At 42.5% G+C, this 24,568-nt stretch overlaps 1 protein-coding gene across 1 annotated transcript in view; it reads right to left on the bottom strand.

Moving 5' to 3' along the window:
* The window catches only part of ajap1 (adherens junctions associated protein 1), a 66,292-nt gene extending 42,178 nt beyond the window's left edge, over positions 1-24,114 (bottom strand). The window contains exon 1 of the mRNA XM_080443704.1: positions 24,027-24,114. Coding sequence (XP_080299830.1) covers positions 24,027-24,055 — 29 coding nt within the window. The 5' untranslated portion in view covers positions 24,056-24,114. The remainder of the gene's footprint in view (positions 1-24,026) is intronic.
* Between the last annotated feature and the right edge of the window lie 454 nt (positions 24,115-24,568).

The following is a 24,568-nucleotide window of genomic DNA, read 5'->3' as shown; positions in this document are numbered from 1 at the left end:
CTGATCCGCCTGTCTGCAATATTGGCTGTGCTGGAGTTGGGCGGGAGTAATACCGTTGACTGACAACCCCTTCAGCCAATGATAATTTTTCCCCTTCAGCCAATCAGCAGTTCACCAGTCTTAATGTGACGCGACGGGACTTTTGAGACAGCCATACCCAAAATGGGTTGCCTTTTTCGGGTACAATGGTGTCACTGCCCGCCCCTACCGGTTCTCTAATTATTATTTTTTAAATAGGCTTTGTCATGATTAATTGACCACATATATGAAGTTAAACAACTAAATTCTATCCAAACGATATCTTATAAGTAAATTCCGTGCCTCAAAATAGAAGTTAGAGAGCTTTTTGAAGTAAAAAAATAGCGGAGAATTGGCCGCACAAGAAAAAGATGGCTGCCGTTCGTGTTTTGGGCTCACTCGAACTCGCCACCTGATTGGCCAACGTAAGCTGTCCATCACAGAACAATGAGCGACGACGCTGATAGGCGCGGCCGTTTGGCATACAGAGCCAATATTGCAGAGAGGCGGTTCATGCCAGACTCACTCCAGGAATCAAATGGAAATGAGATTTCTGGAGGGAGGGTTTACCAGGCTACTTAGGAGTATCCAACTGAACAATATTGTAAAAGTATGTTTTTATTGAAGCATATTCATGCTATTCCCCCCCACCCCCACCCCTGGTACAATAATCTTATGAATTGAATTTGAATTTATGTTCATTTTCCTCTCCTTTCCAATTGGCCCCTCTGGTGCCCCCTAGGGGACGGAGCCCCTGCTTTGAAAACCTGTCATTAGGTGGTCAGGTCCATTTGCCTACCATTGATCTGTTTTCAACTTAGAATCATTAACATGCTGATCAACTAACCATACCAAACGTCTAATCATTGTGCTTTCCAGTGGATCAAAGAGGATGAGCATTGTTATGGCTACCATGTGCAGCATGTCTGTGAACCATCCATATGCTAACAGGGCAGAGACAGCAAAGAATAAGGTCTCTGTGGATGAGCAAAACTATAAAGCCTCATCTGAAGCCTTTGTGAAAACCTTCACATGGCTTAGAAGTTGTAATAATCATAAGGGAAGTCAAGCTTCATAAAAAGCGGCAAGGGGGTTAAGACAACATAAAAGAATTGCTTCATGTAGGGACAGCCAAAGAGGTCTAAACATAGAATGAAACGCCTTTCTTCTTGCATTATGCTAATTATTTTCGACGGATTAAAAGGGACTAATGTGACTCTTTAAACCCTATCATTCACCTCTTGTTAAGCCATCACCTCAGAACTATTATCTGTGCAGTTAATCAGATATTCCAGCTAATTATTGTCTTCTGCCTATCTGGCCCAGTTGCTATGTCGACGCACTGTGATCACTTGTTCCTCCGAGGTCTTAATTAGAACTTCCTGAGAGCGTGCTGAAACAGGGCCTTGGCAGATGGTCTCTCCACCACGGGGAGGTGAAAAGGGCACACTTCATAATCCAGATCACCCCGCGGCCCTCTATATCCCCGAGCCGCCATCAATAGAATTTTAATGTGTTATTATTTTTTATCAGCACGACCAGTACAATCCCACCACTCAGCAAACGTGACTTTCCCACCAGACAAAGCCATTGAAAGGGGGCTTTCTGACGGTGACTCCATCAGCATGGTGCGGTGATGGAGGGATACAGACAGAATCGTGAGTCGCAGTAACACATTTGGAACACAGCAGCACCCCGGTTATCTGAGCCTCGCCCATCTGAACTTATTGGTCAACCCAATGGCACCTACAAGTAGGGAATGAGCTGTATAGAAGAGTATTGTCTGTCTGTCTGTCTGTCTGTCTGTCTGTCTGTCTGTCTGTCTGTCTGTCTGTCTGTCTGTGGCTAATCTCACAAACCACTGGACTGATCAGCACCAACTTTCTTGTGCACGCTGCCAGTGGGCGAAGGAAGTAAAAACCAGAATACTGAAATAATTTTGCTAATATGTTTCATATTTTGTGAATAATTATCTCATTGCCACTATACTGCAGATGCGCTAATCAGTCTTGCCCATATGGAGTTGCACACTGATGGCAAACAAAAAAGAGATGATCCCAACCATGTTCTGGGCTTCAAGTAGTTACTAATAAGGTTAAACTGAGGCACTCTTTTTTTTTAGACCAGTCAATCATGAAATTAAATATGGAGGGTAATCACTGACCAAATGTACATTGAAGGGCCTCCTTGTGTATTGTGTCATTGTGATGTTATGATATGTACAATGTGTATATTGTTTTGTCTTTGGTGTTGATACACAACACATTTCTGATAAATAATTTTTTAGCAATCAATCATTTGATGAACATTGATACCACTTAATTACGTCACATATGATTACAAACTTATCATCTGTGAAGTTTATATTTCAGTGTTTATATTTCTGCAATAACTGCAGAAATACATTATTTGTATTGATTTGATAACCAGTTCAAATTATTTGTATGCATATTTTGGTCATCGATTTCACTTTACTGAACGACCTTCATTCCCATGGGGTTCATACAAAAGAGGTTCTATGTACTGTATACAATAACTTCTGGGGCTGTATCCTTCTATTAATTCACAACCAAAACCATTGACTTCTGCAGCACGTCATGTTTGTGCCTCTTAGACAGTAGAAGTTCCTGAATGGCCAACCCGATCCGTCGGCTTAACTGATTGGCCAAGTTTTGCGTAACGTTTGTGCCGCATAGCCAATATAAGTGACAGTGTATGCAATGGAACAGAAAGTAGCCGAAAATCATAATATTGAAGAATGTGATAGAAGAATGTCAGTAATGTTGGGATGGAGGAGGAGAAATTCAAAGAAAAGTGGATGAGAACACAAGTTACAGTATGAGAAGTAGGAGAGAGGAGGTCATCATAACATGTATGATGACCATGCATTCCCGACATGCAAATTATTCCAAAGCTGTACAGTCTTTGGTGAAACTGCGTTTAATGTTTGCATCTTCATCTTGGTGTGAGCTACAGAGTCACCTCAAACTGAACTCCATTATCAGCATGGAGGACTTTAAAAGACTATTTTACCACAGTCTGCACGTGTCCTGTTATTGACCGCCGCTAATCTGTACTGCTTTGTTTTTTAAATGGTTTATTTTATGTGAAACTTTATGTGTCGCTGTCTTGGCCAGGACTCCCTTGTAAAAGAGATTTTGAATATCAATGGGACTACTCCTGGTAAAATTAAGGAGAAAAAAAGGAAAGATAATGCAAAACAATTACTGTAGCTAAAAGAAAGAAATGTTTTACAAGAAACTCTTGGCATCCTGGGCCTGCATGGATTATGGCAGAACCTTGCTATTTATAGCCAAGTTGTTTAAAAGCTTCTCCTTTTTTATCCTGCAAAGACCTTGCCTTCTCTCCCCCAAAGGCTTGAGGCAATGTGTGCATCACTTACTAAAATCATACACTTTGAGAAATGCACTGAACCACTTTCACCATGGCATCCCTGTTTGGCTCCATATTTTGGGCATGAAGATTTCTAAAATGTAGTAGTACAAAAAAAAAACATAAATATACTTTTTAAATAGTAGATCTATAAGCTCACAACACATCGCTTGTACAGAAGATTGGCTAATACAGGGCTAAGAGTGCCAGCTCCACTGCAAGATCAACAGAGAGCACTAACAAATTATGGACAAAGTGCATGCGCAACGCGTGTGTGTGTGCATGTGTGCGTGCCTATGTGTTTGTGCTTGGACAATGTGTGGCTCCTCCATTCATTCCACCTCTCTGCTTTCCCATTCCTGATTCTGCCAGAGCCCCGGAGCACACAACAGCCCACACGTGGGGTTGGGGGGGGTGTACTCAAAATAGATGTGGGGGGTTTTAATGGGAGCGTGCATTTGCATTACCTTGAGAGAACGACAGGGATGGAGAAAAGAGAGAGAGATGAACAAGGCTGCTCCCTCTGGGTGGGTGAGGGGTGGGGGGGGGGGGGCTGTGATCCCAACCAGGCCACAGAACAAGGACACACACCCCTTTCATCTAACTCCTCATATGCGGGCCCGGCACCACCGCCAGGAGTTGCAGATCGGGCCCACTGGCAAAGCCGGGCCCGATTTGACTGCTTCATCAAATTACAACAATGGTCCCATGAGTGTAGTTAAGAGGAAAGCAGAGAGAAAGAGTGAAGGACCGAGGATTCTATTCATAGCTCCATGCGGGGGGGGGGGGGGGGGTTGAAAGGTTGCTACTATTGTTTAGGTGCAGCAGAGGTTCAATGAGGTATTACAAGCTGACACTGTGTTACCGCTGTGGCCCTGGATATAAATAAATAACCAAATATAAATGAAAAAACACCTATATGTCAGAGCACCTCCACGGTGAGGCCGTCCAGGAAAGGCATAAATCATCTACCCCTGTGACTCCTTCATCATAGAAGGCTCAGTCGACTGCAACTGATGAGCTTACAGTTCAAGGATTACATCATATGCCTCTGTACAGTAACACGAGAATGAATATGGACTTTATTGTCTCCGCCAGGCCGAAAGGCATGGCAAGAGAGTATGTTTTGCACCCTGTCCGTCCGTCCGTCCGTGTGTGTGTGTGTGTCCGTCCGTGAACAGCTAATCTCCGACACCGTTGGCTTGATCGCAGCGAACCTGTGCACACACACTCCCTCGATGCCAATTCAGAACCTTTGCCGCACATTTTTCACATGGGCCTGTTATAGAGCCACCGGGAGGCCACAATAACCTACCTGACCTGGCGGAGACCTGTGCTCCGAGGAGCACTTTTTCTAGTTCATCACTGTGTTGTTGACAATGGGTCATGTTAGCATCATGGTACACAGTAAAATCCTCTGTGTTAAAGCTGCAATCCTTAGCTGTAACTTTCACAGTACATCCTACCTTTTTTTTCTAGATGTAGAATAGCCAATAATTTTTTATCCCCTTTTCTCAATTTTGTCATTTATGCCAATTAATTCATCCTACTGTTTGCCACTGCTGTTGTACCCTACTGGCTCACTTGCCAGTGAGGAACCCCCACCGGGAGGATGTAGAGCTTTCTCTCTACTCCTCCTGCTCTACGTTCCCCACTGACAGGCACCGCCCCCAGGCTGTAGGATTACGTGCAGTGACAAGTGTCGCCCTCCCTGCCTGGCTTCCCTTCCCTGAAGAGACGCTCGAGCCGGACGCACCACGGTGAATTCGAACCCTTGGTGGTGGGCAGGTACTTTACCACTGCGCCACCCAATCGGGTGGCGCAGTGGTACACACTCTGAACACATTTCTACCGCTCAAGCAAGAGGCAATCCCCGCTTGGTCATGGGATATATTGCACTTATGAGCTTCGGGCAGCACTACTTGTCAACCAGTATCCTACACAACACCAGGGACTACATTTCTCAATGGAAGAGTAGGGAGACCTGGCTCCAACCGCTGCAGATGTGCCAATTAACATACTCCACCATACAGATTCTTTTTTAATTAAGCCAAATTTAACCACATTTATGTTACATTTATGTACTGTCTGAGTTACAATTAGGTAAATTAACACTGGATTTTACTGTGTAGCGTCACCTGTGTGCGTCACTATAGGGACTACACACACACACACACACACACACACACACACACACACACACACACACACACACACACACACACACACACACACACACACACACACACATGCACACACATAAGCAACACCGCCCTGCATTTGATTACACCTGAAGAGTAAATTAGCTAAACAGAGAAACAAGTGGCTGGCATCGCTGTCATTTCCAGTATCGCAATGGAAATGAGTTTGAACCAGAGGACATAAGAAGAAGAGGAGCAGGTCATGCGGACTTGTTTTCTGCCTCAAAAAATAGGGGTATTACGAAAATGAGGGCATGAGAACAGTCCTTCCCTGCCCTTCCCAGCTCCCTTAATGTGAGCATATGGCTTTAAGGGAGTCTGACCCAGAATAATGACTGTTTTCATGAGGAGGTCAGCAGAGATGTACTGTAAAGCAGAGATCACCTTAAGTGCAAAAGATTGAACTTAACGACTGGTCTCTTAACCACTTGAACCCCAGCCTCCATTATTCTGGGGGGAACATTAGCCAAAGATAGCCGATCTTCAAGCTCAACGTGTCGTGCAACACGTTGTGAGCTTGTAGATCCGCTATTTTTGGTGAAGGGATTTGGTGTAGAGGGGGAAAAGTACAGAGCCAACTCAAGTCCAATTAACTAAGTCTTGAGGGTTGAACTCATTGACTGCCACTGACGAGTACACTCGTCAAAAAAAACAAAACACTTCTGTGTTTTACTATGCATTTTTGGCGAGACATGTAATTTTCAACGGCCTTTAACAAGCGAACGGGGGGTCGCGATGACATTTTTTTTTTCACGGAAGCACAGTGAAACCCGCCATGATTAGCAACAATCGGGGGATCGATCATACTGAAGATAAATATTCTGTGACTAGTTGAAAAGTTCAAGTAAAACGAAAAATCGCTGGCAGTGGGTGATTTATTTATTTATATCTGGCAGTGAATGAGTTAAGTGGTAAAACACACTGGGTGCTTTGCAGACGTCAAGCTGACTTGTTTGGCAGTGTGTTAAAGTTAAGCTGCATTAAAGAGGCTTTCTGCAGTACCAGTCCCTCTCCCCTCCCTTCCATCTTGAAAGCGAGCGACGGGTTCACATAACAGGACTAGCGGCTGCTGTAGCTATCGATCATTGTATTAGTGATTGTTCTATTGATTCGTTTTTGGATGAATCCAAAACATTTGAGAAGCATGTTTTTTCATAGCTTTTATTTTTTAACAAATTGGCACAAAGAATATTTTAATCATTAATATGGTTAACTGTTGCAGGCCCTACAGTATACTTCACGGTCTATTTATGCTTCTGTATTTGTCTGTAGGCCTTTCTTTCTTTTTTAGGGACACAAAATGAAAAGTCCCTGGCCTCAACATTACGCACAAAGGTGAAGTGACAAGCAACTGAAACCTTTACTGAAGCTATTGAACATAGGATGGTGACAATAATGTAAGACTCTGGTTTAACCAATTGAGACCTGAAGCCGATTCTACATGTCTTCTAAAAACAGTTTTCTATATCAGTGGTGCTCAATCTTTTTCATGTCAAGGACCCCCAAAATTATATGTATTTGGCCGCGGACCCCCATCAAAATATTTTGTTCCAGGGACCCCCAGAAGCAAAGATTTGAGTTAAAAATGTTCGCTTTAAGAATATATATATTCAAAGATTTGCACACATTTTCACGAATAAAAAAAAATAGCAGATCTACAAGCTCGTAGCGCGGCACTCGGTACATTTTTTAGCTCAAATCTAAAAATGACACAGTCAGGTCTTAACACTTGCATGACTAAGCTATCAATATGACCGATTTTGAGAATTTAAAGTGGATTATCTTCTCTCATGAAGCTCTGAGAAAGTTCCCCTTTCATGACTTTTCCTAAATATTTGTTTCAAATCATCTCCGTTTTTTTTTTCTTCTGAAACGTATTATAAATATGAAATATATACCATATATACCATCCCAACCGTTATATTTCGGCTAAATTGACCGCTCTCCCCCTCTCTCCCCCAGGCAAGAGCAGTTGACACCTCTAGACCCCCCGCAGAGCGGCCCGTAGACGAGCTGCGAAGCGAGTCTATGCAAGTCTATGTTGCCATGTCTGCTTATTATAAGCGACTTTGGGCTTGTTTTTCACGTCTTTCTATTATTATTAATATTATAATTATATATATAATTACATTATAATGGTAATACTTTTCTACTCCACTACAGCTCAGAGGCAAATCTTGTACTTTTACTTCACTACAATTATTTGAAAACTTTAGTTACTAGTTACTTTGCAGATATAAATATCTTTTCATACTTGTTTAGATTAGAGCTTCATGCATTTTTATTAGGTATATATTTATATAGAAAGGTCTAACCAGGGACTGGTGTTGCAAATTAGCCTCGGCATGCAGTATGCAGTAACATTTTCATAGACCTGCTTATTTCTCTCGCAAAATTTGGCGACCCATTTTCCACTTTCCCTTTCACTGCAAAGCGGTGGAAAAAGATAGGATCTACAAGCATACAGCTTGTCACGCAGCAACTGTTTTATGCTTGAAGATCAGATATTTTGCGCAGGATTGAGCACATTTGTGGAACATAGCATTGTGTTCACTTGTTGCACTGAGGGAGGAGGAGAGGAGACGCGTTTGTCAGCGACGTGGACAGCTGATAGAATGAGAGCTTTACGCTCAGACAATAATGTGAATATTATTATTATGAATAATAATAATATAGGTTTGTCACTGGGTTGTTTACAAGTTACTATAGTTCGCTTGCTGCTACTAAATTTAAAGCAGCATCACATGACGGTCATTTTATGACAGTCATGACGAAACTTCAACCAGTTTTTTGCACTTTCTCCATTTACAGCCCGTACATCTACATAAACGTTCGGATTTCAAATATAAAGTTTTTATTCCGTGGCCACGGATGTTACAATTGACTTCGGGTGGGTATAAGTAACCGTAACTTCTGTATTGTTCAATAAAAAGCATTTTAATCCGATTGGCGGTCATTTTCTCATAGAGTTATAGTGTATCAGGGTGCAATTACACCTACCAACAGATAGGGTCACGTAGTTGAAAGCATGGAGAAAATACGGAGAAAATGGCCACCGATCGGATTAAAATGTTTTTTATTGGACAATACGGAAAATATGGGTACTTATGGGTTACCCGAATATAATTGTAACATCCCTGGCCATGAGGTAAGCACTTTATATTTGAAATCTGAACGTTTGTGTAGATGTACGGGCTGTAAATGGAGAAAGTGCAAACACCAGGTGCAAGTTTATCGCTACATGCTAAGAAGCTAATATAAGTTCGTCAGCATTAGTTTGGGCACTTTGGGGTCGGATTAGTGTTTTTGTTGGAACATTAAGCCGACACGCAACACCACGTTTAATGTTACGTTGTAAACAACCACCACCAAACCTTTTGTTAACTTATAACTCGATCTCTTTGTGGTGAACGCTTGTGTCTCTTCAAGTTGTTGTGTTTTTCCCACATTGCTTGCCTTAGGATAAAATCAAGCATTGTGTTTTGTTCTCCACATCGATGTAGCGAAAATGTGTCCATATCACCTCTTCTCTTTCTCCCGAGCCCCGTGCAAAGCATTTTACCGTTTTATTTTGTAAAGTTTCGCTCTGAAATCTGAATCCTCCTGCCATTCATTTGACGGTGGTGTGACTGTGTGTGTGCGTGCGCGGCTGCAACTTTAAAAGGGGGTGTGTGTGAGTGTGCACAACGCATGCAGTAACACTTTCATAGACCTGCCTGCTTATTTCTCTCTCAAAATTTGGCAACCCATTTTCAACTCTCAGCTTTTTAGAAGACAATGGAACCCCCCACTGTTTGGGGGAGAAAGTGTGAACTAGTCTGGAGCAGAGAGGGGAGACAGTGGCCAATAGGATAGCCTGATTTGGGGATCAAAATGATCTTTTTTCAGGCTTGGTGGAGGAGAATGAAACTTCAGTCATGCGAGTGTTAATGGGTTAATGGGGGGGGGGACACTGCTTCAAGTCAACCTGGGCTACGTAACATTTTGTGTTTAGTGAAGGGCCACATCATCTTCTGACTCAAGAACACAGATTACATGAGGCTTGCTGGAGGGATGGAGGGTGATCCGACATGACATTTGGCATTTTTTTCTGCTGAGGAGCATTTATATGAGCTTTTATTTCACAGGGTTACGCCTAATGCGCATGCTGACCCATACAAAGTACTGTGACCTTTGAACTTTTTGATACCTATCACACCCCACAGGGGAACTCAGCCTAACCTTAATTTACACCTTTAACCTCAAGCTGACACTGATTTCTGCCTATACCGATGTTCGATCTATAATGCAATCAGCACTAGGCTTATATCTTGATGGAATGCTATTATTTACTATATCTTGATGGAATGCTATTATTTATCTTCAGTGTTGAATGGGGTTAAGGAAGAAGAGTTAACATTCGAGCATTCAAGCTCACAATGCGACACGTTGTGAGCTTGTAGATCGGTTATGTCTGGCAAAGAGATTTGGTGTAGAGGGTAAAAAGGAGTATTGACCACTGGGGTACCCCAGTCAACGTTGTGACACCGTGTGCTTGTAGATCGGCTATTTTCAAGTGGTTTAAGTGGTTTAAGTGGTTATGTGGTTGTCTTTGTGAAGCTTACCTGTGAAAACACTTTCTGTGATGGTCAACATACAAATTAACTATTTGACTGACAGAAATCCTCCTATAATTTGACAAGCCTCTGTGGCCATCGTGTCTTCGTGTCAGCAAAACTGTGTGCCCGTTTCTCCTCAGTGACTGGAGCAATTGCTCTGAATTTGCACAGCCATTGACCATTACCATCTGAACTTAACTGCGAAGCCCATTTATCAATTTCATCAAATCTCAGCGTATTATTAGCGTTTATGTGTCAAACAATGGAAGATAACGTTGCCAGGTTTTGCGCGAGAAACAAGCGGCAAGGTCTATGAAAACAACGTCAAACGAAGCGAGCCCTACAAGCAACAAGGTCTATGAAAAGAAGGCCAAACGAAGCGCCTTCACACATATACATTGCCTCTTGGAAAACAGCCGATCTACAAGCTCACAACGCGTCCCCACACCCACCTGCACTTTCACAAACAACGCCAAAAACTCACTACCACCAATATTGCCCCTTAACCGCTTACAATAAGCGAACATGGCAACACCGGGACACATTCCATTCACTGCGTTCCGTTCACAGCAGCACACCAACTGCACAACAGAACCACTTCAGAGACACGACGACATCATTTACGCGCGTTCACACAGAAAACATTCTTACGGATCTCTCTCTCTCTGTGTGTGTGTGTGTGTGTGTGTGTGTGTGTGTGTGTGTGTGTGTGTGTGTGTGTGTGTGTGTGTGTGTGTGTGTGTGTGTGTGTGTGTGTGTGTGTGTGTGTGTGTGTGTGTGTGTGTGTGTGTGTGTGTGCGTGCGTGCGTGCGTGCGTGCGTGCGTGCGTGCGTGCGTGCGTGTTTGCGACGGGACCCGGGGGTTCCGCGGCGGGGGTTGCCCGTGGGGGGGGGGGTGACCGTGGGGGGGGGGTGACCGTGAGGGTGCCGCGACGGGACCCGCGGTGGGGAGGAGGGGGGGGGGCACGACGGGACGCGCGACAGGACATGCAATAACCCCCAGTTTGCAACTACTTTCGCCTGCGCCCTTCACCGGGTATGGTCTAGTAAAACATAATTTGCCACGCCACTGCCAGCGATTTTCGAGTGTTTTCACTAACCTCATACAATAAAAAATATCAATCATACAATATTCATCTCCAGTATGATCGATCCCCCGATCGCTTTAAAAGACGTGTCAGAATCGGGGAAAATGTAGGCTGTTTTCCCCCAAAAGCTTTATTTATTTTTTGGTCACATGACCCGCTGCTCCTTTGCTTCACTGGGAGCCAAGCGGTGACCCATAGGCGAGGGAACAGCGTCATCTAGTGGAAAACCACTGAAATCACAATCTCGGTACCGTAGCAAAATATGACGAGAAATCTCGTCATTGCCAGTCAAAGAGTTAATACCAAATGTATTTATTTTTTTAATCAAGTAACTGTTATACAGTAAAAAAAAAACACAGTATTAATTTACCCATTTGTACAGTAACTAGTACAGGATTATAGTAGCCTACGTGTACAAATGTATCCAAAATAGTTATGGGTCCATTTGGTTAAATTGAGGATTTTACTGTACAGTTCTCTACAGCACATTGAAAAAAAGATCTCTTCGTATAGGTCAACATATTGATTGATTGAATAAAGACAATTATGACAATTATCAAGTAACTGCTACAGTGAGGTGTACAGTTTAAGTGCTGTTGCAAATCTACTGTTGTTCTCTCTATAGGACCAATAATAAATGATAACGCTCTGTTTTATGGGATACTATGCTGATTCAGCAAAATAGTCTCCACATGCAGCCTTCACTGCCCTGCTGGATCGATCCTTCACTTACTGATACACAATCAAATCCTCAGAGTTTTTAGTGTACACAATAATGGAACCAAATGGACTCGTAAGGGTTCCGTTTATATACTCTCAGAGTTAAATAAAAGGTGTTATACATCGTTCGTCACATCACAACACCTCTGTGGCATAAGGTTCCTTATTTCCCTGAGTTATGTCTACAAGGCAGCACTCATGGAATTTGCTCCATTGTAATGTGCGACACCCTTTAGTATCTGTAAAGGGAAAGAAAAATTAACTATCTCAAAGAAAACGTAAGCAAGTGGATCATCTTTTCTTTATTTTTTATTCGGTGACCACGTGGTTATTTAATTCGGTGAGCGCGCGTGTATATACGTGTCCATGTGCGCGTGCATATACGTGTCCATGTGCGCGTGCCATGCGTGTGGTATACCCTCCGAAAAAACCTAGAACACACCACTGGACACCAGTGATTCTCAAGCCCTAAGGCCTGGATGTACTGAACTAATCTCCCCTTTACTAATCATATGCGCTGTTTGAAAGAAACAGCAAACCATTATTTACCAGTGAAATATACATCCATTTACAAATGCAGGACTACTTCTCAGAAAAACCTTTTTATTCATCTGAAAAATATGGCAGCATTGCCTTTCCAGTCCAATAAGCTCAGTAACTGGCTAATGATAAAGTAAATTGAAAATGTCACAATGTATACGAAATTCTGAAAGGAATTTGGCACACGTACGGCTGATGAATGCGGCTGTGCTGGATGTTTATGAATGATGAGGTAGGTAGCTGCTTCCATTACTCCATTTAAATTCAGCAGCGTATCTGGCACCTGGCCTCCACGTCAAGAGAGTTTGTAACAGCACAACATCCCGTCTGAACACCCGCTGTATAAAGCACAGCCCTCCTCCTCTCCAGACCATTAAAAGGCCCCATGAAACGGCTAGCAGAATGCCATTTCATGAAACCTATAAAAAACAGAGAGATAGGCAGGGACTAGTCACAGATATTGATTGGCATTTATGGTAGCCGATGGGAAAAAAAGTTTTTGGTCGCCAGAGGAATGCAAAATGCGAGAAATATTTCTGCAAACCAGAGATATGTTGAACGTTGACATTTCTGAACCAAAAAATTCGTCTCATATCAATATTCAAGTGCTATATGCAATTTTTAAAAGGATTATAACAGATTGTGAATTATAGCCAACTAAAGAAGGGAAAAGATAGTGAGAGTTTGTGACCCGTAACTGCTGGGTAGCTCTTACATCCTGTGTGGTTGGCAACTGGAATGTATAGAAATGGGGGTGGTGGGATATAAAAATTATATAATAGCATTTATTTAATTGGACACTAAATAAGTATAAACGCTCAAGCTCAGGATGAGTCATCTTTTTTTCTTTTCTTTTTTTCAGGAAAAGAGAAACTCATTACGACTACCTACAAAGCAGCTTTTTTTTGCCATTGTTGGGGCAGATACTGGTGTATTGGTGACGTTCAGTACAATACACTACTGTTAAACATTGATTGGGGCCTTTAACCACATGAACCATACTGTCCCTATTCTGCGGGCAAACATTTGGTGAAAATAGCAGATTTACAAGCTCACAACACGTTGCATTTTGGCGAAGATATTTAGTGTATAGAGAAAAAAGCATGGACCCGTGGGGGACTCCGGTCAACTAAGTATAGTGTTTAACTGGTTACGGGCAACCATGGACAATGAATTCACAACGTGCTTCCTGTACTGTAGTTTTAGGAGACACAATCTCATCAGAGGACACATGACTATGTCGGCTAGGATCATTCATAACACTCTATCAAATGCTAACAATGACAGTGGTCTGATTAAAAAAGCCAGAAAGAAATATTAGGACTTCTCCAGAGACATCAATGCCTGTCTTATCTCCCATAATCCCCAGTGAGTGTCACATTGTGGCACTGATTCAAAATGGGCCATTAGCGAAACGGTCTATTGGTATTTTAATCCTCTTGTGCTGGTTTTGTTTCTCTACGGCACACTCTTTGACTCATTATATTTCTCCTAGTGTGTGCTATTTAAATGATCGACATTTTAGCAACGGGCTCCAACAGACTCTATCATCTCTGCAGGAATAACAAGATGATGGGACACTGTGTGGGTTTAGATCTCACAGCTGTCTGCCATTCTAGACTTGGAAGGGCTCTGGTATTTTGTCTTGCTTGAATGTGAACATTAATATTCTCAGGGAAAAAAACATGGTAACATGGAATATGAATATAGTGCGGTTTTGCCACCAGACATTTAATAATGTTCATTAAAGGTGGTACTGTAGTGGTATTGTTTTGGTAAAATAAAAGGAAAGAATGTAAAGCTCTATATTCTGAATATAGAGCTTTTTAACACCACCTTATACTCCTCACATAAAAATGAAATAAATCATCTGGCACGAAATATGCATAAAATAATTTGAGAACGGTCTGCACTTGCTCAAAGGAAATCAGAACATGCCCTGTAGTGATTATGCGTGCTGTTGAAATTCAATTGTGCAAGTATTTGCTTTTCATGGGGTAAAGCAGGGTTCCGAAGTCCAGTCAAACGAAGGACTGTGAGCCCTTTGAGTCTCCATTTGGGGACTGTTGAATCTGCAATCAGGCCTTTGTTGGAACAGAGGAGGGCTCTATGTGTGCTCAAGCTCTTAGAATAAGTGAGAAGGCAAATATAACCCAACGCATGTCCTCACACACAGCTTGAACCTGCCACTATCAGCCATATAGGCTATATATTCCCACAGCATCATTTCTAATTTGTTGTCTATGGAAATTTGTGCTGGATGCTGCTCCAGCCAAGCAACACGTCAATGATGAAGTCCACTCATCACTACTGAAACTGAGCTGTTATTGAGTATTCCAGACATACACACTTAAGAAGTCTAAGGCCATTTAATCCATACAAGGATGTACGACACTTAATGTTTGAGGGGGGCACAGGTGCATAACATCCCCCAATACCTGCGGTACTGGCAGGTTAACATGTTCATAATGTAAGTCACACTGCAGACTGGAGAACGAAAGGGACAACGGCACTCAACAAAGTATAAATCAGGCTTAAAATATCAATGCCAAGGTTCTGACTCAGTTATCTACTGTAACTGAAGTAATAAAAGGCGATGAACCGTGCAGCTCAGCTATGCACACCTCTAGGCATATTATAATGTACAATAAGAAGTATTGTGACTAAATAATTCAGTGCTTCCAAGTTACAATTTCTCCCACTGACAGAAATAAAACAGAATAAGTCAGGGTTTACATTTGTTTCCTGAGCTGGCTTATCTTATCATATCATATCATATAATATCATATCATATCATATCATAATTAATACAGACCAAAAATTGCCAAGCAGATTTAAAGTGGTTAAGCCAGTCTGTGGGTTCTATAAATACCAATGAAAAGCCAATGAATAACTACAACTGGATCCATTGGAACACAGGCTACCCCACACATAGACCTTATCTGAACCACAAATTCTCATCCACAACATATCATTTGATACACAGGTAGCCTACACATAAGACTTATTTGAGGTCATAATAGAGGACACAGAAGAATTGCAATCATAGTCCAGATATGGAATCTTCTCTCTGACCTTTTCTTGTGAAGGAGAAAAGCTGACACACTGGACGTACCTGTGTTCCACTGCATTTCTACAATAAACTGTATCGCCCAAACATCTTTTCATTGTAAATCAAACCATGCTATTTCGATTTATCGCTGTCTAGACAGTGTTTTCAAATCCCAGCAACACCTTGTTGTGTGGCTGTGAAAAGTGTGAGCTGTAGGTTTGTTGCTGTGGAGAGGACAGTATGGCGCTCCTCCCTAGATATCAGCTTTATGGATTGCCTCGGTGGAGTCCTCTGGGAAGGTAAATATTGTATGAGATGTTCCAAGTGCTTTAGTTGTGTACAAAAGGTTCCAAAAGTAAGCCCTGCCACATGGCCACATGCGCACACAAACACTCCATGCCTGTAAGGCGGAGGAGGTGGCAGCTGCTACTACGAGCGTTGTTGTGTTTCTGTGACGGGAGCAGAATTTGTTGGAAAACACAAAGAGAGGGAGAGAGAGAGTGTGTGTGTGTGTGTGTGTGTGTGTGTGTGTGTGTGTGTGTGTGTGTGTGTGTGTGTGTGTGTGTGTGTGTGTGTGTCGGGGTGGAGGGGGGGATATTCACGATGCAATAGCCGAGGGTGTTGCATCATCCTATTAATTACTCCCGTTGCACAATGTCCTCCATTACGTGACCCACATGCACACAAAGATAAGCTGGGCTCTGAGGGGCTGGGGAACAGCACAAGGAAGAAGGCCCACTGATGGGACTGCACTCCGAATCAACTCTGAGTCAGACTTGTTACTTAGGTGTCGGCCTCAAACCATTTCAATTACCATAGAGGAGCTGACAACAAAACTAAATCAAGAGTGAGGGGTAACTCTACGCAGCCAATTCTGTTTTTCAATTATGAAGTGTGTTTTGGGCCACTGAGACGTGGCCTTCATGCCTGGAGCCGGCCTGTTAGTGGAAAGGGTCGTGACTGATAAATCTGATCCTTTGTAGAGGCAGTATTGATCCTACAAAAGCTCACTACATGAATCAAATATGAGTTCTACGCCACTCGCTGCTTCTCCCAGGCTAGGGTCCATGGATGGATGTGCCCAGGTGAAATAATGACACACACTCTCTTCTCATGTTAGCCATCGGCAGAGCTCAAGCTCTGGTCATTAAACCACACACCCGCTGGGTCTATATTAGGGCATTCACGAATAGTGATTTTTAGCATTCGACTTATTCGACCTAACCGTAGTCGAATATTCGAATATTTCTCCCACGGAACACTAACAACATTTCTCCCACGGAACATGGATCGTTTTGCTTATAAGCCCACTTGTTTCTATAATGGAAGAACAAGTTAAAATGTTACTAACTTTCCGTGGTGTTGTCGGCTCCGAGGACGCTATTGTTGAATGAGTTTGGGTTTGTTTACAGTGGGAACACATTAGAAAGCGAACACACAGATGTAAATCCCGCCCACTACATTTGATTGGGTAAAGCGCGGCTTGCTTCCTGGTCTAAGGCCCGTCCACTTGTAGGCCAACAGTATAACACCCTTCTATGACGGAGCATAGCATAACTTCACATACTTCACATAATAAAGTTGTTTATTGTCTCCGCCAGGCCGAAAGGCATGGCGAGAGAGTATGTTTTCGCCCCTGTCCGTCCGTCCGTCCGTGTGTCCTGTCTGTGTGTTAGCAGCTAATCTCTGGCACCGTTGGCCCGGTCGCTCCGAAACTGTGCACACACACTCCCTGGATGCCAATTCAGAACCTCTGCCCCAATTTTTTCACATGGGCCTGTTATAGCGCCACCAGGAGGCCGATTTGTGCAAAACCCTTTCTTTTTACATTACTCCTACAGATTTTATCCAAACGTCATGCAAATCGGTACACAGTATCTCTATAGTCATGTGATCAACACAAATCTGTCCGATTTCCCATATTCCATCCTCATTGCCTACGGTTGGCTTCCAAAGTTTGCAGGATTGGTCCGTTTTGAACAAAAAGCCTCAAACTATGCACGCAGCTTGCGATTTCCGTGAATTTTCACACGCACATTCCCACTAGGCCGAGGAAGAAATGCCACCCTTTTCACATTGGCCTGTTATAGCGCCACCAGCAGGTCTAATTTAGCAAAACACATTTTTGGAACAAAATGCCTCAAATCATGAATGCAGTGTCTGATTGCCGTGAAAGACCTAAGAATAAATGGCACCCTTTTCACATTGGCCTATTATAGCGCCACCAGGAGGCCACAATAACGTACCTGACCTGGCGGAGACCTGTGCTCCGAGGAGCACTTTTTCTAGTTTTGTTTAGTTTTGTTGTAAAGCGACTTTGGGTACTAAGAAAAGTGCTGTATACATTTTATGTATTATTATTATTATCCCCAGCACTCCGTGTCATGTAAAGCCTGATTTATGCAAAAAAAATCAAATGATGGCATCACGTGCCAAAAATTCAACACATCCAGGGATTGACACTAACACCTGCCCGCCTGCCCGGGGCAGGTAAATAAAATGGTAGGGCAGGTGAAGTTTGCTATCTGGTTGCCCCACGGGCAGGTGCACATGTTGTCTCTCCAGCTCTTTTTATTAAACAGAAAATGCCTTTTCTAGTCAGGATACCAATTTTATCGAATCAGGACAGAGAACTCAGACAGGATACAGATTAAGTGAAATAGGAAGTGGTGACACAAAGAAATGAGCATGTAAAATTGGAACTGGAACATTATAAAAATGAAGCTGATAAATGGGTACTCTCTCCTGATTGGCTGAAATGGTGTCACCTAACTGGAAATTGATTTTCTGTCTATCAAAGAGCTGGAGAGACCGAGAGACCCCTGCTACTGAACAAACGCTCTATAGCAATGAGTACTATCAGAATATAGAGCTTTAACCCATAACAAAATCCTTTTTGTTTTAACCAAAAAATATCACGTACCCTACCTTCAACCCATAGTCATATTCATAGCTATTTAGATACTTGGCATACGACAATACGTATGACATTTTTTATCGTGCAGCCCCATAATTCGCAAGTAGAAAGTACAAAAATACGTGTTTAATTGAATGGTAATTCAAATTTAACCTATCATTTTATAAAGGACGATTTACTTTTCGGGCAAGTGGGCAAGACCTGTGGGCAAGTAGAAAATGACCTGTACTTGCCCGACGGGCAAGCGCCTCTGAGACCTTAGTGTCAACCCCTGACATCTACACAAGCTCACATTGCGACACGTTGTGACGTGAGCTTGTATATTGGCTATTCTTTCTTTTTTTTACTTTACATTTTTTATCCCGCGATTTTTGTAACCCATTTTTTTCACCCGGTGCCAATTTCCTAAGTGATCCTGGGCGCTACACCAGCCCTACACCAGCACTACACTAGTCCCCCACAGTAGGGAGGCCAGGGCCGAGCTCATGCTTCCTTCAATTCATGAGAGCCAACTGACCTTCTTGTCACCTGACAGGGGGGAGTTTTCCCTGGTTGGACGTAGCGCGTGGAAGGAACACGTTATTCCAACCAGTTCCCTTCCCCTCCATCAGGCGCCCCGGCTGTCATGGGGGAGGCGGTATAGCGACCAGGATTACTACATGTTTTTGTGAGGGTATTAACTACCCTAGGAGACACGGGGAGAACATGCAAACTCCACACAGAGTAGGCCCTTTCGCCAACCCCACCTAGGGTATGTTGTATATTGGCTATTCTTGGTGTGCAACATCATCGTATGACAGAGCATAATTAAGCATTAGTCTATGGAGTTCTAACAGACAGGTCCAGCACACCATTCCATAAGTGATAGACTCTATGCATAACTGCCACAGCTCTGATTGAAAAGAAACGTAGCGAACTTATTCATTCAGTTCATTTAACTTGGAATAAGTCAGAAAATGATTGTTCAAGCCTATCCTATCTATGTTCAACAACAACCACAGTTAAAGGGATACTTCACTTTAGGGCCGGGGACACATTTAAAAAAAATATTAAAAATAAATGAAAAAAGTTATGGAAAATTCATGGCCCCCTCACGCATTAGAGTGTCCTACTAATGTGTGAGGGGGCCATGAATTTTCCATAACTTTTTTCATTTATTTTTAATATTTTTTTTAAATGTGTCCCCGGCCCGAGAGTGAAGTATCCCTTTAAGTCCATTCTGAGGTATTTTTTTACTTTACTGGAGTATTTCCAATTTTAAATAATCATGGCGTCCAACACATGTTTTTTTTTTCAAAACATGAAGAAGATAGCAACTGCACAAAAGATACAGTAAGATGAATCAACTGGGAGTATAATTGCACTATATTTGTGTATTGTTGTACTCCCTCAGCATGTTCCACTACCACTACACTTCAAAAGCAGTGTGCTTCGTGGTCTATTAATATATAACAATATAAAAATCTGTCTATCAGATGAATTCTTATGTTTCATGTTTTTTAAACACCTCAGGGTGTAGGCCTCATGCTGTGGACTTCATAATCACACACCAAGCAAGTCAGCTTTTTATTTGTCTATTGTTTCTAACAACATTCAGAAAACAGCCGTTTTCAAATGAAAGGCATCAGTGAGAGTTGATGGTTCACAGTGTATTTGAATGACACTGCCTGTTCTGGAGTAGCGACTTAACCGGGTTGGACAATTCATTGGTGCAGATGAAATGGGTGTTTGCACTGTGCTAAGGGCATGACACACCTGCAACAGTGTTGTCTGTTGCAGTGTGGCCCAGGGAATAATCTCCCCTGTTCCTTCCGGATACAACAGACTGCTGAGTATGTAGGCTGAGGGTGTTCACCAGCACACGCACGCACACGCACGCACACACACGCACACACACACACACACACGCTTGTGCACGTGTACACACACTACAGTCACACCTCTCCAGAGGATCGGCACACTCAGAAATGCAACACAGCCTATTTCACTGCAAATTAGGTTAATGATGCTCCAGAGAGGCCCAGTTAATAACCCTCGCAGAAGATATTAAGATGGCACCTAAATCACAGGAATATTGGAGTAGGCTATCGGATGGACCCTCTCTCCAGTAACACCCCATGCACTTAAGATCATAGTAAAGCCCTAGTAATACAAAATGCACAGCAGTTCAGGACATACAGCAATTGCAGCCATACGGTTCACGCGGAGGCCATTTAGCAATTATGTCATAATACGTTCATATTCAAAACTTTTACATATATACCAAGAGCACAAACTGGTATGTGACACACAACATAAAACTGCACTTATAGCCAAAGATCCAGTTAAGCCACCTTATCTTGCTTCATGAATCAAAACACCTGCCATTATAACTAGCATTCCAGCCATTTGTATGATAACCCACCATGTAAGTGCTAGTACTGTAGATGTGCACACAAACAATAAGCTGAAAAGTAAAATGAATGCTGTATGTTCAGCAGGAGGCTGTGGACATCTGTCTGACACCTAAGCCCCTTCTCTCAAAAGGCTACAGCGTCTCAGACTTTTTCTTCTTCTTTTTTTTCCGGTAGCAGTCTCAGCCAAAGTGCGATAAGATCACCAGTGTGCCTCAGCATCGGGGAAGCTCACCGCGGGGGGGGGAACTGAAAACTGTATGACATCCATGAAAGATGGAGCTCAGAGATGCCAGACCCAGGAGAAATGAATCCCCATAGGTTAACCCTCAACCAGTCATCTCGCTTGCTCTCTAAGCTCGCTGCCTCTTCCTGATAATATGCTGTACTCTCCCCTCCACCAGATGTAGAACCAGGGCAGTGGTAGAGTACAGCATGCTAGAGCGCACCACTTTAGGAAATATCAATATCTCTGGGCACTCCTCCTGCACATCCTATGCATTAGTCTCAACTGAGCCCTTGGGTCTACTTAGAACTATATATAGAGTACCTGGTACAACGTCTGAGGATCCCAAACAGTATCATATTTAACCAACTGTTTATTGCATTTGATTGTAACATGTCACAATTTACTGACTATCTGTAATTCCAGCCAGGCTATCTATATTATAACCACATACTTAAGTTTAATTACTTACTTATATGAATTGTTGGTCTTAAGAAATGTGTTGCTCTATCTCCCTATAGGCACGCTTCCCATTTGCATAATGAACATTGTTTTTGTGCTTGAGTAGTCAGTACTGTGTCTGAACCAATTATCCCCAGACGTTTTCTAGCGAATGACCAAGCTTCTCAGGCATGTAAAGTCTTTCTATACCGAGTCTTTTATTTATAACCAATGCCCTTTCCAGTGTTACTGACACTAAAACATCATAAAATAACACTACAGTATTCACACTTATTTTTGGCTATGATCCAAGAAGCTCCATTAGTGTTTCACAAGCAGTGTTCCACACGTACACTGAACACAGTGCTTTCTGTATACTGAATGATGAACACACAGACACTGCTTTGTCTTCACACACTTTCTTCATAAAAAGTATGGACATTTCTTTCGACAAGCGCTTTTCAAGATAATTATCTGGAATATCACATTTCGTTGAGACCAAATTATGGATTATGTCAATGTTATCACAATGAATAACAATACCATTTTATTCGATAGCAGATGTGAATTAGCTAGACTATCAGTAAAGACGCCTCCAAATCCTTGACAGCGGTTGCCTTTCAGGCCAACGACATTCCGCATCATGTCAAACAATGACAGTTGAATTCTGCATGTGGAAATTGTTTTTCCTCTTTTGCCCTCAACGATCCATCTGGAGTTATGGAGACTAAATGCTCTTGAGCGTCTGCACAGCTGTTCTGTCACACACATCACTATTACCCTGTGAGGTCAGTCTTGGATATACAGCGTGAGTGTGTGTACACATATATCATGCTTTATAAATGTTAGGTTAAATGATCTCATGTGTGGAGTGGTGTGGAGTTTTGTTATAAAAATAAAATTAAAATAATCATCATATAGGCCTAGTAAACATAATCAAGGCTACTCACAACACATTGTGCCATTAGTCTTTATCTATATCAACTTGGCTACTGTGGGTCTGTTGTCTCAGTTGAGGGGGTTTCATTTCAAAGTGCCATTAGGGAAATAATGAACCATAACACATATACTCTCATGAATGTCAAGATCACAAGCACAGGTGTTATGGTAGCCAAAAATAAAGTAGTCTAAAATGCGTAGTGAGTTTAGGCCTAATGCCAAAAAGAAAGAAAAGAAAATATCTCCATTATTTTGGAACTGGATACTTTATCTATTATATTGTCATTAAACATTTCGATCCATGTCAATTTTGGTACTGCACAATTGCACAAGAGCAACCCTCAATTCAATGAATTTATTGAATTCATTGAATTTCACTTTGCCTTTATCTCCTTTTATAACCAGTGGTAGGCTGTTCAGACTACTCCATGTGGCCTGACAGGGTCACTTACAGACCAAATCCCCAGTTTAGGTCAAGTTATGAACATTAATTCACCTAAAATGCAGTAATGCCTATTATGATCCAATTGTCCACCTGTAGAGACAAGGTGCACCAAGTCCACCAACCAATTGCATAACAAATCGTGCGTATGCGCGTGGGAAGGGAGGGAGAGAGAACACAAGGGGAAAGGACATCTCCCTCGTTCTCTGGGTGTGTGAGTGAGAGTGTGTGGCTGCGTGTGCGTGCGTGTTGTCTGTGCCGTACATTTGGCGACCCCCAGCGTGCAGAACGCGAAAGTTTTGTTCGGCATTTTTCTTTATTAAAATGAATCTTTATAACCTCATTTATTCCCCAACATTAACCAAGTCAAACAAAATATTGAATATATCCTAGGACAACGCAGTTTTGACCGTATGCAAGGAATCCACATTTGCATTTCATTCCCACGCCACCCCCACAATAATCAGTTTCAACAGACGCTTAACTCGCCATGGCGCAGCCTATTATATATATATATTGTTTTAATAAAAAAAACATAATTTGTTTTGGGATCGTTGTTCTATTTAAAATGGACCAAAACAGATTGCCCTTAACTACAGTTTATTGCATAAAGCAGTGGTTCTCAACCGGTGGTCGGGGGACCACCAGTGGTCCTTGAGGGGGTTCCAGGTGGTCCCCAGCTAAGTGATGGAGAGTTGGTAACCAAATGGACCCTTAGAGATCTTTAACTCTTGAGAGTGTAAAATGAAACCAAATGGACCCTTACGGGTCCATTTGGTTTCATTTTAAGCGCCCAAGAGTTAAATTATTGTTAAACATCAGCATTACTTAATTTACAAGAAGTCTTCACAATTAGAGAACGTAGAATAATTATTTTGATCAACGTTTGCCTGATATCTCTCTGGTAGGCTACAACATCAATACAGCATGGAATTGTGGACAAAAACGTAGTTACTAAATCTCATCAAATGGTGGTCCGTGGCTGAAATGCCAAATAAATAATGGACCTTGATATGAAAAGGGTTGAAAACCACTGGCATAAAGGCAATGTGTTCTTACCTGCGTGCTATACACCGTTTTATCCACATTATCCTCGACACCAGATCCGAGTCAGTCCTCCAGGTATCCTCCCATTTAGACGGGTTTCTTCCACACGAGTCGATATATAGCGGCTGAAACACTCAAGTGATCGGATCCCACTCCAAGAAATGTCAACGCAAACATTCTAAAGCTATAACATCCTTCGGCATTGCGCACATGAAATTACTCCAAGAACGGCTGCGCCGCGATCCCGCTATTATAGTAGGAGAGAGAGAGGCTGCAAAATGTTCAGATCTCTGTGAAGTTGTCTGTCAAACTGTACTGAAAACAATCTTCTCCCCCCCTTTAATGACGGAAACGATGTGCGCGTGCAGACTGTGTTAGCCGAGCCGTAGACAGGTGGTCCGCCAAGGAACGACCGAACGGCGCCCTCTTGGACACTTGCGTCGGTCAAACTTTGCCTTCACATAAATCATTGAATTCTCTCCTGTAGAAAAGTGTCAGAGAGATGTGGAGGAACGACGACGTTGCGGAGGCAAGGCGGTGATTCGTCGGCATCC

The sequence above is a fragment of the Gymnoscopelus braueri genome (assembly GCF_963280865.1).
Source record: "Gymnoscopelus braueri genome assembly, chromosome: 12".
Classification (NCBI taxonomy): domain Eukaryota; kingdom Metazoa; phylum Chordata; class Actinopteri; order Myctophiformes; family Myctophidae; genus Gymnoscopelus; species Gymnoscopelus braueri.
This window is presented reverse-complemented; position numbering and strand designations above follow the sequence as displayed.